General features: G+C 42.3%; 1 protein-coding gene across 2 annotated transcripts; it reads left to right on the forward strand.

Moving 5' to 3' along the window:
- Positions 1–5,016: 5,016 nt before the first annotated feature.
- On the forward strand, positions 5,017–13,502 carry b3galnt2 (beta-1,3-N-acetylgalactosaminyltransferase 2). 2 transcript variants are annotated; one of them, XM_083987864.1, is made up of 12 exons: positions 5,017–5,237; positions 6,037–6,163; positions 6,572–6,672; positions 8,582–8,781; positions 9,020–9,115; positions 9,946–10,053; positions 10,168–10,246; positions 10,797–10,980; positions 11,336–11,461; positions 11,663–11,822; positions 11,911–11,967; positions 12,568–13,502. In XM_083987864.1, exons 1-12 carry the CDS (start codon positions 5,129–5,131, stop codon positions 12,724–12,726), a joined length of 1,506 nt encoding a protein of 501 aa, XP_083843990.1. In that variant the 5' UTR covers positions 5,017–5,128; the 3' UTR covers positions 12,727–13,502. The 2 variants fall into 2 exon arrangements, with proteins under 2 accessions (XP_083843990.1, XP_083843991.1); XM_083987865.1 differs by having other exon boundaries at positions 12,589–13,502.
- Positions 13,503–18,751: the final 5,249 nt, after the last annotated feature.

The raw sequence follows: 18,751 nt of genomic DNA on the forward strand, positions 1-18,751 counted from the left end.
ACACCTGAAGCTACTGGCCGTAGGCGTTGAGTTGAGTTTTGCCAGGAGGACACTCTGTTGTTGGTCAGCTCTGTCCTGGTGGCTGAGGGTTTTGGGGGAGTCAGCCACCAAACTGGCAACCCAGTGAGCGTATCATGTCTTGTTAAATAGGTTTGTTATTGCTTTGTTATTAGAGAACAGCCTTGCTCAGTGCTTAATGAGATGAGAGATGTTTTTCTTTCTTTCTTTTTTTCTTTTATTGTGCTAGATCTTAACATGCCTCAGGAAACAGAAATTTGCCCAGTGTCTATACCACCATTTTTTAAAACCGAGTGAAAAACATTCATCTTCGTATTATCTTGAACATAATTTGATGTGCTTTCAGTGCACAGGTTTGACTATTTGTAGCAACACTTACTGAAAGCACCATTGAAATCTGACAATTCCTTCACTAGTGGTTTCTGTTTCAATTTGCCTGCAGAGTCACTAACAGTTGACCTGCTGCAGCGGCAGCACAGTCCGATTCAGATTAGAGCCCACAAAACACAAACTTTATCTTACATAGTGATTTTTTTTGTCTGTAATAAGAGGCAGGAGGCTGCACATCAGTTCTGCTGTGAATAAATAAATAGACTCTGTTTATTGAAAGGTGCAGAGCTAATGTTTCAACGGCGAGATGAGTTCTTCAGGGTTATCACCGTGCAAACAACCCTTAAGTCAAAAATTATTTATGAATCCGCGGCCTCCTTCTCATGCCTGCTCTGATGCATTCTACCTTTACTGCCCTGTTTGATTTACTCCTCATATACTTCATCCACTTCAAATCAGACACACTATCATTTAATCCTGCGGCTCCACGACTGGGATATTTTCACGAGCTGCAGGGGATCGTTCCCTGTTATTTCCTTAACGGGTCTCATTTGTTTGCTGGGCATGTTTCCTGAGCCTGATTCTTTTTGCCTGTCCTCGAGTGAATGGCACGGCCTTTGACATTAATGCCAGACCAGAGGCCTGCATGTTTCTCTGCTCCTTTTTGACGGCCTCCTCTGTTTCCGAGGGGCCGTCAGTCTTTTAGAGTGTACAGTATGTTACAGTGCCAATTTCTGTGAGCGCAGTGTGATCCTCACACTGTGGTCCCACAGCCTTTTTTTTCTGTTCTGTTTGGTTTTGGAAGAAAAAGCACACTGTCGAAAACCTTTCCTTTACATGGTAGTTGAATAGCATTTGCTAATTTTTACGATGAATTGTTATGATCGTTATTAATATTGTTATTATCAGTAGTATTATTGAATATTTGTTGCATAGCACTGACAGCTACATGACGTGTAGTGCTACTAAGCTTGTATGATACTTAGGAAAAAAAAGACATTTATAAATCATGCAATTATTGATACTATCTGAGTATTTTTTAGAAATATAATAAGGGTCGGTTTACATAATATGATCCCTTCGATGGTTCAGGCTTTTTTGCAGCATCATTTCTGTAAAATCTAAAAGAAATTTCCTCTTGGTACTTGAATAGCCATTGAATTAGGAATCGAACACTGATGCTAGACTGGTACAAACACAAAGTATTGGACTCAAATTGTTTTCAGGATCATTATTGTTATCATATCTGAAAACCTGAGACTGATCTCAGGGCGCTCTCTCACTGACCTCATCTTAAGGACGGTGCCAAATCTGAAACAAGAAATATAACGGCTAGAGATGAATATTGCATGGATTTATTTCTATCTATAACAGAGAGAACTATTATAAGATGAAATAATGCCTCTTCATTGACTTTCTGGGTGCTACTCTGCACATGATAATCTCATTGGAGTCCGGATATGTTGACAATGTGCAGCTGTATACATGAATGGTATTATTGTTTTGGGGGGAAAAAAGCATTTAAATAGCAGGCTTTGTAAAACCTTTGATGGATCAAATGAATTAAAGGAAAAGGGCAACCCAGATGTGCCGTGTCTTCACTCTTTCTGCTCCGTGTCTCTCCCTGATGTTTTGAGATGCAGTCCGCCCGATCACACTGATAACACAAAAAGCCACTGCAAATCGTTGTGGGTCTCACAGAGGAACATGATATTCTGGTGTGTAGTGGAGACCCCCTGTGGCTGAGCTGAACCACAGGCCATCTGGATGCACTGTTCCTGTGCCGTGGCATCTTTTTTTTTATTTTTTATTTTTTATTCTTCTTAAGGATTATGATTCAATTCACCCTCAGCCAGTTGGCCTTCCACAGTGCAGATTGAAGAAAGAAAGAAAGAAAAAAAGCAATTCATGCATCAACGCTGCAGGTCGCATGAATAATATTGCAAAAATAATAATTCACGGTATGAATTGCTAACATCAAGATTCAAATGATCTGTCGTTGCTATTTCATGTGTTCATCCGTGCATGAATTTACAGCCTCACCTGGGAGAAGACTGAAATTACCACTTCCTACCAACTTTGCCTGAGAGTGTTCTTTTTTTCTCAGACACTATTTCACAAAACTTAAAGCTCTGCCGATGATATCAGTGTCAAAATTGCTTTTTTTTTTTTTTTTGGTCAAATAAGTCACACAAGGAGATTGAGCTGGTGATTTGTTATCATGGGTCACATTGAAGTTATGAAAAACTGAACAGATTGCACAAAATAGTACAGAGAGTGCTGATGAATGGCATTGATAAGGCGAGTCAGGTGCTGGTTACTGATTGCAGCCAATCCACAGCAGCAGGGTGTGATTAAGAACAGGCAGAGTAACAGAGGTGGATTATTCAAAGCCTCAGCACCGTTGTTGTGTAGATTATTTATTTATCTACATTTATTTCAAGTTCAAGTGAAAAATTCAGCTTCTTACTATGAATGATTGACTCCAGCATAACAGTTTTTTTTTATTTATTTTTTTACTTATTTTGTTTTTCTGCTTTTCTTTTTCTACTGAGCTCCTCTCAGTGGTATGAAATGGGTGGAGCTTCCTTGGAACAAAGTGATGTTACAAACTTCTGTCGGGATCTAGGAACATTTTCATCAGGATGTGGTCAACGTAAATGGGTTGTTAGGTCACTTTGAATAAAGTCAGATCTGTCCACACCCCTTCAGCCCTGATGAGGCAGATTAGCTGAGTTTTTGAGTGTTTAACATGATAATATCTAAAGATGTTTATTTTCCTAACTTCAAATGTCGGCTTATTGTTGTTGTAACGCTCGCTCTTTTAAAGGATGGTATGTCAAATTTATTTACAGTATTAAATAACCCCATGATCACAAATCTATACTCCAGCAGGCTTTACAAGCAGTGCCACACACAGCACAATGTCACCTGAGACCCTCAGCTCAGATAAAACAAGTTTTTTATGGAGGCAGAATTTATGGAGTGAAATACGAGTTTTATGTACCAAAAACTAAAATTAGAAAATTCAAGAAGTAGGTCTCAAAATTATTTGGTATGCACATGGTTCTCAGCTGGGACCGGAGTGGATAAAAAAGAAATCTATATAGAAAGAGAAGTGCACTGAGTGCTGAGTGTTTTGAAGACTGTGAAGCAAGAAGAGAAAACTGAAAATAATTGCATACACAGTCTTGAAATAGCATAAATAATAAGTCATTGATTTCAACGTAAAAATGAAAAGTTAAAGATGAGTTAGACACATAAACAACAAACTGGGAGAGATGAAGGTCGTCTGTCCGCAGCGGAGCAGGATGTAGCATTGTGCTTCAAGAAACCCTGCCCATGCTATGAATAGCCTTTTCCTTTCAAATGAATAATGTGTTGCAAAGAGAGAACTAAATCATTGTAATGAGTATATCTATGAATATGACTCCAAAAAGAATTATATAATGCACAGGAAAGTAATTATCCCTAGGGCAGTAGGTTATCTAATACCAAGAATCTGGGCTGGAGCAATTTGCCAAATTGAGCAGTGAGCCCCCAAAGTCAACTCAAAACACACGAGAAAACTAATTTTTGATAAGATTCTTTATCTACAGTCACAGCAGGCTGTTTTGCAGTGAATTCTCAATGATTTTTACTCACAACAGTGAGTTGCACGCCAGTGTTTTCCATTACATTATTATTTTTCCCCAGTATGGGTGGAAAGGTCTCTAAAATAACATTTATGCAACACTGGAACTCCATTAAAATCAATACAAATGAAATGTTTACAAGCATGGCAGCAGGCGCCGCTGGTGGTGTGGCCCTCCCTTCCTCTCTGGGAGAAACACCGGTGCTCTCAGAGTCAGAAGAAATTGTCGTCAAACATCCCTCTCCATGCACAATAGATTCTCTTTAAATACTTCATGAGCAGCACAGAGTAACGGGTTTAATATGTCCTAATCCTAAACCAAAACATGTCACCTCGGTTTTAGAGTGATCCATATGTTAATTTTCTACTCTGTCTGCTTAGATGGTTTTTCTCGCTTCACTAGAAATTTGTAATGGTTTGCAGAAAAACAAGCGAAGAGACACTTCTTTATGTGATAAACACAATGATCCACCACGGCTGAACTGTTTTCAGCTTTTATCAGTGTTTTAGTGTTTCCATTTACTTATAGAAACACAGAGGGAGCCATTTTTTTCTGCTTACCATACCGTTCTTTTCACTTTAATGTGAATTGGATAGAGATTATAACTACATCTGGCTGCTTTATTTTACATGCAGACATAGTAAATGCTGAAGTGTATTGTCTACACCCACTGTGAAACAACGGTATAGGTAAAATTAGATTAATGAATCAGTAATGACGATTTCTGTGCAACACTTTGTCAATATAAGTGTTAGCCTACATGTAAAATAATGATATTGTTATTATTATATAAATAGTGGTAGCTATTATCCAAATTTTTTTTATTTTTTTTTTATTTTTTTACTTCTGCAGATCTACCTGCCATAGTACAAGACAGCCACATACTGTTATTTAGGCTCTAACTGTGTTTGTTTGGCTGTGGAGTAATGAACTTCATTTCCCAGAGTGCACAGCGACGGCCATCCTGCGCTCCCATTGGCCCAGCTCTCCGAGCAGCGGAGGCAGACATGAGGCAGTGCTGAGAGCCCGGCGGAGAGCTGCGGAGCTGAAATGAAGCGCACACACGGAGCGGCTCACACGGCTCAGGAAGAGGCTCCGCGCCGCCACCGCTGAAGCTGCTCCGGCCGAAGTGAAGGGCTCCGTCCATGCGGAGGCTAGCGCTCATTCTGCTGCCCTGTGCTGTTGCCGTCCTGGTGCACTTGTGGTTGGCACAACGACCCTCCTCCACCCCGCTGGACAACAACACACACTCGGGTACTTTTTTCCTTCTTCTTCTTCCAGCCCCAACACCAACACACGGGGGGTTCAGCTTCTCAAACCTCCGCAACTTTTTTCCCCCACAGCGGAGCGGCGGGGTTAACTTTACCTCCGCCGCCCCGGAGTAGTGTGTGTTTGGCGGCTGGTAGTTTGTGTGGGAACAGGTAGTTCACGCTTGTTCGTTTGACCGTGTGTCGGCGCCCGCAGAGTGTGTGTGTGTGTGTTTACGGTATGTTTATGTATGTAGCCTACGTGTATGTTGTGTTTTAGTGTGAAATAATGTGCGTCTAACAGTTGACTAGTGCTGGGCGTAGCTGGGATAGTCACACGTCTGGAAACAGAGCGAGCCGAGCATCTCCGCCTCATTACAGGGCAACTACTGCTGCTGCTGCCTTCACACGGATTATCACTTATTATCAGGGCTGCACTGGAGGCTGGAGCCGCTTGTTTTAACACAGGATTATAGTTGAACCACCTTTTTGATGCATGAGGACATTAATTTCCATGAGGTGCAATAGCAGCCTACCAGAGAAAGTATAAGCGCAAAGTAAGTAGCAGAGGAAGCAGCCGTCAGGATCAGGGACGAGAATCATAAATCAGGCATTGCCTCAAAGTGTGAATATCATTCTTTATATCTCTGCTTGTTGCCTTGTCATTGTCACTACCTGTAGGTCATATTTTACCACATGCTTACATTTTATTTCATCACTGTTGACTTCTTGCTGTTGTCAATCAAGATTAATAAGAAAGAAAGAAAAGAATAGAAAATCAGCATGCTTCATGTTTTTCCATGCAGATGAAGCATTACCTTTCTATGAAGTTTTGGTGGGAGTGCTGTCAGCGAGACACCATTATGAACTGCGACAAGCGATAAGGGAGACCTGGCTGGGCTACCTCCGAGACCACCCCCACTTCCAGCACAGGTCTGTACTGGGTGGATGTCTAACTTCACCACCTGTTCCTCCTCCTCCTCTTCTCTCTCTCTCTCTCTCTCCCTCCCTCCCTGATCACACTCATGTAGTGGAGGTAAAACCTGCAGCTCTCAGCTAATAACTGACCTCCCCATCAACCCTTTTATCTTCACCTGACCAGAGGCCACTACTGTTCTCTCTGCCATTCCTCCTTTTTTTTGTCCATCTCCTTCTCATTCAGCTATCTAAGCACAGATAAGGTGTGATGGCCTTTAAGCAACCCTCAGTAACCATGGCAACGGGGGTGTTGGATAGATGGACAAGCTTTTGAAATCTTGTTGCCTAATAATGCACAAAGAAAATAAAAAAAAGATGAACGCAACTCAGTGGTGTTCTTTTTTTTTTTTTTTTTTTTTGCAGAGTGGGGGTGAAGTTTATCGTGGGCAAACATGGGTGTCCCATCCCAGAGGAGGACAGAGAGGACCCGTACTCCTGCTCCATCCTGAACTTCACCGAGCCAGGTAACTGAGCACATGGCATATGGAGAGATGTTCTGTTGCTGGCATGTGCAGCTGTTAATGGCGGCTGAGGCGAGAACAGAGGAGAATAGCGGTAGACGAGCTGAAAGAATTAAAAGAATGCACCTTCAGAAAAGAAGTGAAAAAAAGAAAATCCTTTATCCGTGTTCACCCACGGCTCAAGGACAACCGTTCTTTTCCTTTCCACACCCAAGGCCGAAGCAGAAATGTCTCACAGTCAATGCAGCTGTTGCAGCTGTAACCAGAGCTGCGCACTAACACTTGAAAAGTAAAGCTATATGAAGCACTGAAACACACTGTATGAAATAATTGAACGGACTGGCTGAATGTCTGCAGCAAATTGTCCACGTCTCTCTCTCTCACCTTCACAGAGACGGTCCAATTCAGCTCGTTTCACTACTTTGCTCTGGTTGGTTCAGCGTTTGTTGCCTCCATGAAAACATAATTACTGCTCATCAGAATAGGCAACGGGCGTTGGGGTCACGGCAATGTTTTATTTGTCCAGCCCATTCTCTGCTCTCCAGCGTGTTAATGGATGTAAGTGTTGACGTGATTTGCTTCAGAATCCGCGGCGGGTGGAGGAAGCTGTGGTGCGAGATGCTCGGCGTGAGTGGAAGAGAAAAGAGACAATGGCTGCTTTTAAAAACACGGTTGAGTACCTGACTCAGGATGCAAGTCAAAGCATGCACTAAGTGGACAATTAATTGTTTCTGAAATGTGTTTGTTTGTTTGCGCTGCTTTCATCGCAGGGATTTTACTTGGGGACCACAATAAGGTGAATACTAATTAGTATCTCAGACTTTATTTTACTAATCCTTCTTCCAACACAAGGTGCAGTGAAGAAAAAGAGTCTAATTCTTCATGATATGCAGAGATGATGAGATGCGAGGGATGAATTTTTTTTTGGTTTGACTGACGTGTTCAACTCGTGCTGAGACTTTGATAAACAATTAATCTTCCATGTCCTTTTTTTGTTGCAAAAATGCTAATAAAATCACTGGGTGCAGCATGTTAAATGTGAATATTTGCTGCTCATTTAGTCCTCCTTTTGGACTGAAAATTTAAGAAGTCTTTTTTGGAATTGGGACGATGTGATTGGCATTTTTCAATATTTCTTGACATTTGTTTGCCCAATTATTTCAGAAATCAAGCTATAATATAAACAATGCAGCACACTATAGATTACTGTTGATTAATTTGGAAAAATATCACCAAAATGTTGAACAACATGACATTTGCTATTGATAATAAATGATTTATGCCAAGTTTTATTCATTTTCCCAATGAATAAACTGGCAAGCTCCCACTGGCCAGTGCCAGGAGAAGCACTGTTGTTGTTTGTTTTGACAAGTTGGCACAAACTAAGCATTTATATTTAGTCAGCATAGCAATATTAAACATATCCTCATGCACTGGTAAAATCCTGCAGCTCGATTCTTCCCCGTCAGAGTGAGAGACGTGTGCTTTGATAAACAGCCGCTCTCTCTTTGTCTGCGATTCCTTGCCCCCTAATTGTCTTTTATTCTAGAGCAGGCAGCAGAACTTGTGTAGAACGTATATAAAGTAAAAAGTCTGCCTCCCTTTAACAGCCTTGATCTTTTCATTGATCTCCAGGGTAATAAACTGCTCTTTTGTAATTAAGAAACCACACTGACGACGAGCGGAGGCTCACTTTGAAGACAGCGGTCCCAGGAACCAGCCCCCTCAAACTGCTGATGGTGAAGCTTTTCCCAGAGTCTGTCTGTCTTCCTCTCCGGAGCTGCTCCCCCTCTCTCTCTGTCTCTGAATCACCTGTTCCTCATCACTTCACAGAGGCGGTCAGCATGTCGAGACTGTAATAAATCTCACCTGTGTGTCAGTGCGGTAACGCTCTGCCCTCTGTTCGTCCCAGTGACAGGGCAGGATGCGGAGATAGAGATCGTGACGGCGTCTGACCCCTCGGTGCTCACCCCATCCGATGTGTCGGCCATCGCTCTGGATTTCAAGGTCCTCCATCCGGTGGTCATCACCAGGCTGGGGGTGTTTCCCAGCGGGAGCAGGCCCGAGCTGCAGAGCAACGTAACGGTGAAGCTCCTCCAACTGGACCAGGAGGTAACGGGGCCTCGACCCTCTCAGCGTGATAGATCCTGTAATGCTGGTTGTCTGATGCACAGCCTGGGGGATATGTAGCCGGGTGCTGCGACTGTTTACTGCCTCAGTTTCACACACACTGAAATCCCTGTTGGATTACTGCCACTGAGATTTCAGTCTGTGGGTTGGGTAAAAATAAATCTACACAAGTGTTTGAAAAGTAAAGTGAATTCTTTATGTGTGGAAACCTTCGTTACAGGAGGCTGTGGTTACTGCTCGCTTCAGTGGCATCAGCACCGGGACCATGGTGAACGGGGTGTGGTACAAACCTGTGGAGCAGTTCATCTTGCCTAAGGTCAGTTCTCACATGAACTCGGGTCGTAAAACAGGACTGTAGAGACACTGAGGTCAGTGAGAGTCAGTGTAACTCAACTGACATCCTCCCCTCCAAAGTCAAGGCAGCCAACAAGTTGTAAATTCTTTTTCATTATCATCATATTAATGCATTTTATTATGATATTAATGCATTTTATTATGCACAAGTCTTTCAGGGAGTGTCCTTGGAAATTAATAATTTCTCAACAGGAATGAAAAACTAAATGTGATTTCAAGTATAAATATAATCTTAAATTTTTAAAGGTTGTTCAAACCAACCCAAGGACCTAATGTTAAAGTGATAGTTCAACAAGTTGTGACCTGCACATTCAACACGCTATGAGATAATAACGGAACAGAGTTGTTTTCGAGGTACATTTATGCAAAACCGCTGATGCTCGTCACCGTTGGGGTCAGTTTTTCGGCAAGCAGAGGTCATTTGCTTCGAACACAACTCCGTCTGCTAATGTTCCGTTATTATCTCATAGCGTGGTGATTGTGCAGGTCTCAACTTGTCCACGAGAGCGTTTTGGAGTTGTTGTTTTGTGTATTTGATGAGTTTGATGAGGGAAACCAAGAAATCCCATGAGCCTCCTTAGCGTAGTTCTGAGCAGCTTGCGGCTCTGCTCCGCCGTTCTAAAAATAGCTTGCACCGACAATTAAAGGTAACGAACCTACTCCCAAAATTATAGGGATTATGGCAATGGGCCAATTTGCCAAAATGTTGAACTATCCCTTTAATGTAGATGTTAATGCAGAATTACACCATGTTACATGTGCAACAAATTAAATGTTTTGTCTTTCATCCAGGGTTTTGAGGGGACACTGGTTTGGGAGAGTCAGGACTCCTCTGGATTAACAACAGTCAACTCATCTGTGCAGCTCAACGATGGAGGAGGTGTCCTCAAGATCTCCTCTGTACGTGTTCACATGGGAGTGTCAAAAATAGACACATAACGCACATTCAGGTTTTGAAATGAGGTAAAGTTCAGGAGGTGAATTCATTGATGTGACATATTCTTGGCATTGCAGATTGCAGAGGGCACATTGCCTCATAGAAGTGCTCTCGGGTTCCCCGGTTTGGCTGGAGGCTTCACCTTCACTATCTACGGTTGGTTCAGCAACAGTTTGATGAGGCTGTTGTAAAAGAGTCCTTATGTAAACACTCCAAAATATATTGTTATGTGTGGCAGGTTGTGAGATTAATTTCGCTTTTTTTGCCGTAGGGCTCATGCTTGCATGTCAAATGGGAAATAAGACGGTTCTTCCCCCTCTCCACCCTGTTGTGTTACATTATTGATTTTACCTCCTGCATGTGTTTGCATTTGACTTTATCTGAGAATGGATTTATAGCCATTTTCGTGAAAAGAAAACGAAATACGCCTCTGAAAACAGAACTAATGATCCGTTCTGTAAACTCAGAATTTCATCACACTGTCTCGCCAGCTGCTGATTTCAGGTATTATTCCTCAAAAGTGCTATAATTTATTCATAAGTTGGGTGAATGAAAAGTTAATGTGACTTTTTTTCTCCCTTCAAATCTCACAATGAACTGAAAGACTTTCACCATTTTACCCCTATTTATTGAGTTTTTCTTTGTTATTACCCCCCACCATGCACCTCCCTGCTGCCCACCCCCACCCCTGCCACCTGTGTGTCAGATGGAGACGGTCTGTCGGGGCTCCTGCGGGGCCGCCCAGCCAGGATGGAGCTCCATGCCTCCAGGCTGAGGCGGGAGGACGCCGCTTTGCAGCGCGAGAGCCTGAGGCACGGCGACATGGTGTTCGTCGACGTGGTAGACACCTACAGGAACGTACCTTCCAAACTGCTTCAGTTCTATAAATGGTACGCCCAAGTGCTAATGACTCGATTCTCTGTCTGCAAATTGCCTGGGCCCCTCTGAGGAAATCAGCACCCTGAAATGAAAGTGTGTCGCCGCCTCACAACGTCTCGTTGTTAGAATCACTATTGCAATCACCCAGTTGGGGGGGGGGGGGGGCTACAGTTGTGAGTCATCAGGTAGCAAAATATACGCAGTGGTGTTAATCTTTGACTTGGCAAATGTTTTATTTAGTTGCAAAACCTCCTGCTGATCACTCTCGGTGGTATTTGAAAATAAATCCACTCTGAGATATGGCTGGAAAAAAAAAAAAAATCAGAGGTCGGCTTTAATTAAGGTTGCAAATTCCCTCTTTGGCAGGTCTGTGGGAAACGCTGACTTTAATCTGCTGCTGAAGACGGATGATGATTGTTATATCGATGTGGACTCTGTATTAATGAAGATTGACCACAAGGGTCTCAAGCGCAGCAATTTCTGGTGGGGGAAGTAAGTACTGTTTGGTGTCTGATCCTGTTGACAATGTATGTTTTTATTTTTGTTTTTAGTGTGTTTTTACCCCACTTGTACTGCACTGTCAGCTGGACTGTGGATGAAAAAAACTGGAATGTTCTGCACAGTGGAAAGCATGAAATGTGAGGTGAAAGGGAGACAGGATGTGATGATAATATAACTGCTGTCCTGACCTAGTTTCAGGCAGAGTTGGGCAGTGGATCGCATCGGGAAGTGGCAGGAGCTGGAGTACGCTAGTCCTGCCTACCCTGCATTTGCCTGCGGCTCAGGCTACGTGGTCTCTCGTGACCTGGTCCAGTGGCTCGCCAGCAATGCAGAGAAGCTGAAAGCCTACCAGGTGGAGTAACCGAGCGCCGAGCTAACTGTGGGGGAAATAATGGGCCGATGATCACGAGTGTAATGTGAGCGCTCTGTCTCGTTAACAGGGAGAAGATGTGAGCATGGGGATATGGATGGCAGCAGTAGGACCACAGAAATATCAGGTAAAACAAGTGTGAAGTACGTTTTTTATTAAAGACACTGTCAGGAATAGAACCATTACATTCAGATGAATAGGACAGATGAGCAGCTGAACAATGGGACTGAACAATAAACACACACAAAAAATGCACATGGTGGATTATTTTTAACTTTGTCTCTTGGCAGTCATTCAATACTGAGAGAGCTTCATTATTTAGCAACACCCTCCCAAAATGAAAATATACACCATAAAATAAAACCTGAAGTGAAATGATGAACATCTTCCTCCCATCCCTCCCAAATCTGACTGTCGATTTCTATCAGACAGATGTTTACGAGCAGGACTGAAAATTGAGATGACTGTCATTTTCTTCCTCTTAGTAATTCACCATTTCACTGTCTGAACAAGTAACTATTGTGCTTTTTACGCTTTGCACAAAATTGTATAGCAGGCTGCAACCGTCACATGTTGTGTGAACATGTGACGCGTAAAACCTGTAAACAGAGTGTCATGGGATGGTTTTGTTCACTGGTTTAATGTGGTGTGAGGAGTTCAGTCTCAGAGGTGCATGTTGACAGTTTAACCCAGCTCAGACCTGAACCAGTGTATGACTAACAACCAGATGTGCATGTCCCGCCGCCAGGACCCCGGCTGGCTGTGTGAGAAGGAGTGTTACCTGGACATGCTGTCGTCCCCGCAGCACACGGCCGAGGAGCTGCACGTCCTCTGGGACAGGAGGAGGGCCTGTGGAGACCCCTGCGGTTGTCCCTGGGGCCACTGAATCTGGCCGCACAACACACTCACAACGTGGCACTGTGGGTAAAATCCACTCAACACTGCTTGTTGGTTCAGTTTCTGTGGTTTCCTTAAAACCCCCAAACGGTTTTCTCACTATTATTATTCCAATATAAACACTTAGGTATTTGAAATGTGTTTTTTTTCTCTCTCTCTCTGTTGGAAAATAATTAAAACTTTGAGATTCCATCACAGATTCTTAATATTAACAAAACACGATATAATAATGAATCATTCACAGCCTCAGAATACGTTAAAAACACATTTAGCTGTAACGTTACTGTCAGTATTTGATCATAAATTTGAAGAGACAAAATGTGGGTTGAAGATGTTTGAGTAATGTGGTGACTGACAGAAACATGTGATTGTACAGAGTCATTGCTGTAAGATTTGAGTACTTTGTAATATTATAATTCCTGATATTGGGCAGACTTGAGCCTTTTGGGTTTAAAGGGACATTTGATGGTATTTTAAAGGTGACTGCTTTACGTTGCTCTATTTTGTAAATTATTGTCTTAAGCTTTTCGTCCTCCTCACTATTTGTAGATTTATGACGAGCCTTCTCACAAACACAAACACACACACAGTTTGTACTGTAACTGTCGTCGTGCAAATAGTGATGTGGCCTTACTGTAATTGTTAGGCGTCATACCGTCCGTACGTTAACACGAGATTTCAATCGGTGTATTTGCAACACAGATTTTTGATGAAGCCAGAGTGACAGAGACTCACTGGTGTAACTGGTTTTACAGACCCCCTCCTCGCGGGTTAATAAAGAACACTTGAGAGATGAGTGACTGACTCTGTGGTGGTTTATTATTTTTTGGTGGTGGGGGGGGTTTGATGTGCTGCTGGATCTGAGCTCCAGTCTGAAGCTGCTCAGTCGTCACCACAAACTCAGTCGGCAAACAGACTCCACTCACACTGTTTCTCAAGTCTGTTGTTTCCAATTTGGAGAGCATGATGGAGCCACTTTGATCTTTATTAGCGATTGTTTTTCCTGAGACAGCGAGGCGACCACCGCTGGAATGATGAACAGCAAAACCTGTGGAGCGCTTTTTAGCCTCTGATTGATCAGCCGCTCTGTGTTAATCGATACTGACTGAACACATCCAATGAGACACTTTTAAAAAATGTTGACATGAATCAAATGTGGTGTGGGATTTTTTTTTTTTTTGATGAGCTCCTCTGAGCGTATGCTCACAGCCGCTGCAGTGATGCGTTTGTTTATTGAAGTACAGCCATGTGATTGATGCCCAGTCTGGAGGATTGGATTGCCTCGCTGTTTATTTTTATGTAAATAATGAAAGATGGAGCTGGATATTTTACTAATGGGGGATAATACAAGTCGTTTATTTCCTTTAGGGAACATCCTACCTGCCAAAAAAATCTATTCCTGCAATTAACCTGACATTGGAGCGTGGATCTCTCTCCCTCCTCTTCCTCTACTTTTCGCCTGCTCTCTTTCAGTGAGCTGCATGATAACAAAGTCACATCCGCAACCGTTCCACTCTCCTACATAGATAAGCACGGCGTTTTTCACCCCATCAGCCTTTCCCCGCTGATTTGGCTCCAAGCCCTTCATTGTGAGCCGAGAGAAGCGTGGAAATAACACGCGGATGAGGGGGGGAAGAAAAGCCCGCTTCTCATTTCTGCTCTAGTGGCTTCTTTAGGAGATGAAGTTATTGGATTTGTGTAAACTTTGATAAACGCTCTAGGGATGTTGTCACTCACTGATGTAAAATGTTTAAATTATTTGCTTTTTTTTTATGCTCCAAATCTGCCTCCTTCACTGGAGCCTGTTCTCTCTCACACCCAGATCACATCCACTGAATCCACCTCCGAGACAAATTGCAACATGTTTACTTACAAACTGCAGCCATTAATTATAATAGGAAATTTATTATTACTTTTATATTTAATCTCCTGCCAATATGCACTTAAAAAGTAAAACACCGTGCAGATTGTTTAATGTGTTTTATTGATTGCAGAAGGAACTGCTTCATGTTTGAAGGGAAAAGCCTTGTGTTGGTCTAAGTAAGAGTTAGACAGTGTGAAAATAATTCCTTTGCTCTCTCTGAGATCAATATTTGCGTAGATGCTTAAAAGACTAAAAGAAGCAGAACTGGAAAACGTCGACAAGTCGCCTAAACAAAATGAAAAGCCTCCACTTGTGTCACACAGACCCAGAACATCTGATTCATCCACACGTGTGATGTAAACAGACCCTACACATGTTGAACAGTCTGTGCCCTCGAGTGTTCTCCTCGCATGTGTGAGTGTGTAATAATATTTTTCTAAGAGACGACAAGACTACAATTCTCTGAACCACTGACTTATTTTCACTCTATTAATATTTTGCCACGAAAGTGCAATCATCCGTTTAACCTGTGACAAGCAGCGCTCGGAGAAAAGAGAGGGAAGTTGGCCGCTCCAGTTAATTGTATTTATGAAATTCTTTTCATCTCGAGCCTCACCTCTTCCCCAAACTCATCATCGTCTCGCGTTTGCAGATTGAATGTGAGACTGTGTGTTGACGTTACAAATTTGAGTCCTATTTTTCGTCATGACAGACACTTCATTTCACTTGAGTGTGTGGAGTCTTTTTTTCTGTCCGATACCTCATCACAGCCCAGACGAAGAGTGGATGTATGTGTGTATGTGTGTGTGTGTGTATGTGTGGCTCTTTATCATCAACAACTCTCTCACCGTGTGTCAAATATCAACTGATTATTAACTGGGTTTTGTTTACACCTCATGTAAAATTCAGTTGTAAACATTGTTTGTACATTACCTGTTTCTTTTGTACATATACACTGCCTGTCCAAAAAAAGAGTCACACACTCTAACATTTTGTTGGGCCGCCTTTATCCAATCCAATCCAACTTTATTTGTTGAGCAACACCAAAGTACAGGGTAATAAATAAAAGCATCAGAAATAAAGACACAACATCTTACATAAGACATAACATTACATATAAAAACAAATAAAATAATAATAAAGTAATAAATAAATAATCTAAAAGGCATATAACATGGGTAAAATAATAGCCTTTATCTTTGATTACGGCATGCATTTGCTGTGTCATCGTTTCAATAAGCTTCTGCAATGTCACAACATTTATTTCCGTCCAGTTTCATTAATTTTTCAAAGATTCTCAATGGGGTTAAGGTCTGGACCATTGGACCATATTTCTTCCTTGAAGACGATGCTTCCCCACTATCCTTACAGTTTTTAATAATGCGTTGGCCAGTTCTTAACTCAATTTAGTTGTCTCTGTTATCTCCTTAAATGTTTTATTTGCCGTATGCATGCCAATATTTCAGTCAGGGTAAAATAAGTTGTTGCCAGCTGAACCATTATCATCCATGCAGTAATTATCCAATGGGAGGCTCTCACCTATTATCTTAGTTAAATCCAAGTGGTGACTTTTTTTTTTGGACGGGCAGTGTATAACCTAAGCCTACATTCTGGTTCACAAAGTGGGGTTCGGGGACCCCCAGGGGTCCTTGGGGGTGCTCCAGGGGTCATTAGCTGAAAAGGGGATACATTTGTTTTTACTTTAATTCCATTTATAAGTATCACAACGACAGAGTGTATGAATATTTAGGTCATTTGTTTCAAACGCCTCCTGTAAATACTCGACTCATTTCAACTGTTCATCTATAATTCAGCTTATTCCACCTGTTTCAGCTTCACTGTCACCAACTATTTTTACATTTACACTTTTCAACTGTTTATTCCCAGCAAGCCATTTCAACTTCTTTTGTTTATTTGCTGACTGGCCTGCGCTCTCATTTGAATCCTGTGGTGCCAGCAGCCTCCTGGTGGGCTGCAGCTTACTGTAAATACAATAAAGATCAGCATCACCTCACTTTGTCATCCTAGATATATTTAGCTTCCTGAATGTAGCACCATGTAACCTCTCCCCATCCCCTGGGGTGCTTAGTTCTACTCCGAATGGTTTGTGCAGTGTGTCGCTTCATGGATCATGTGCCACTAATGAGGGCATGTGTAATAACAGCATCTTATTTTAGAGCAACAACAGCACACAGTATATTATGGATCAAATTAAAACGTACCTGTGGCTTCAAAGTGAAGATGCAGCAGATTGAGTTGAGGCAAAGCTGTCTGAGATCTTAGAAAGAGGAGCTTACAGTCTGCTGAGTGGCGTGCATCTGCATACTCATTCAAACAAACTCTCCTCACTGAGCATTACACATTGCTGTCAATCAGCCACCTCATCTCCATCAACCCCCCCATCCCCCTTCCTCCTCCTCCTCCTCCTCCTGTGTGCAGTAAAACGAGGAGGAAATCATTTATTCATGGCACCCAGCATCCAAAACGAGTATTTCTGTCTGATTCTGATTCACAGGAATGAGGGGATATTATTAGACAAACAACTATGCCCTAATGGGGCAACATTTTCATTCCCAATCTGAAATCGCACCCACAGCTCGCTCACTCTCATTTCTATGCAGCTACACTTTCTCGGGCTGGTGAGGTTGTGTCTGTCACTTCTTTTCTTTTTTTTTTCTCTTCCTCCAAACATTTGCAGAACACAGCTGCGAAATGTGTGACATTGTGGCTCGGTTACAAGATGCATTCGGAAGAAGGTTCGGCTATTAGGCTGTGCAGATAATTACACGCGTCTTTGACAAAGTGATGCAACCACTGAGTGAATCATGGAGTTTCATAAGCTCACTTGACCCCTGCTGCAGCATCGTGGCAGATTTACTATGATACTATTTGCGAGAGATAATTAGCTCAGTCATTACCAAACCATTATTGACAATTATTCTGTCTTAAGAGGATCATGAATTAGCTCATCGGGGCTGGTGATGAGAATCTTGGAAACCACTCAGTCATCCGGTGTAACCTGATGAAACGCCATGAATACAGGAAATGTCATGATGTCATCGAAGTGAATCCAGTTGCCCTGAGTTCAACGTTCAAGGATCACTCCAGCAATTTATTCTTACACTCGCACAAAGTTGGAAGACAAATGTATTTTTTTTAAATAACACGCAGCAGAGGATGACACTTTTATGGGTCAGGCTCCAGAAACACTGGATCCTACATTTCCCATACTCTGACTTTTAAACAGACCATATCAGCAAAGCATCTCACATGATGAATAGTGCAAAAGTGTAAAATTGCTGGAGTGTCCCTTTAATCAGTTCCCAGTCAGAAGACATGAAGGACTCGGCGATCGCAGGTGGAGTCGAGTGAGTACTTTGTTATTCCTCTTTATCCCCAGTGGGACGAGAGGGCGCAGCGAGGTTTTTTACAGATACCTGAGTGTCGGCAGAATTATGCATGAGAACGTGTTGTTCTGCGAACACTGACATGAATCTGATAACCACACTGCTACGAATACTGTGAAGTGAATGGAGCTTTTCATGAAGCCCGGGCGTCAAATCGTATTAAAGGATGATACATTCTGATTTTCAACAAATGCTGTGAAAAGACAGAGAGAGAGAGCGATGAGCCAAGAGCATCCTAATGTCACCCATACCGGTGCACCACGTCTGGGACTGAAAACGCTCCCTGCCAAGTGTGCAGCTGTTTCAGAACATCCAAGTGTATAAAGTTGTGACCTTATTTCATCAGCAGGAATGAACGGACAAAGCCAAGGACTATAACCTGTGGTTGTATCTGTAGACGTAGCTGAGAGCAAATTGGTGATTCTGCCCTTTAATACGTCTTTCCTGGAACATGGTTCAATACATAGACCAGTTAAAGTCACTGTGAAACCATGGAGGGGTTCTGCTGCTGGTTTTCTTCAGAGACTCTTGTAGATCAATAAAATGTCCTGCCATTTGCTCCAGTGGAGCGTCTCAGCATCCCTACAGTAAAGGCCTGTGTTTCTTCTCACAGCTGTTGAGGTATAAATGTGTAAAACTGTACATCTGTCAAACAAGGTGCACCTGGAAAAAAAATAAAAAACAGCAGGCAAAGAAAACTTTACCCAAATAAGTACAGTTTTAAAAAATGTATGCGACTCTAG

Source organism: Trachurus trachurus (assembly GCF_905171665.1).
Source record: "Trachurus trachurus genome assembly, chromosome: 15".
In the NCBI taxonomy this organism is placed as follows: Eukaryota; Metazoa; Chordata; class Actinopteri; order Carangiformes; family Carangidae; genus Trachurus; species Trachurus trachurus.

Excerpts from the sequence above, each read along its gene's own strand:
- b3galnt2 (XM_083987864.1), top strand. The coding sequence starts at position 5,129 with ATGCGGAGGCTAGCGCTCATTCTGCTGCCCTGTGCTGTTGCCGTCCTG. Across the intron at positions 5,238-6,036 it reads GGACAACAACACACACTCGG|ATGAAGCATTACCTTTCTAT; the intron begins GTACTTTTTTCC and ends TTTTCCATGCAG. Across the intron at positions 11,462-11,662 it reads AGCAATTTCTGGTGGGGGAA|TTTCAGGCAGAGTTGGGCAG; the intron begins GTAAGTACTGTT and ends GTCCTGACCTAG.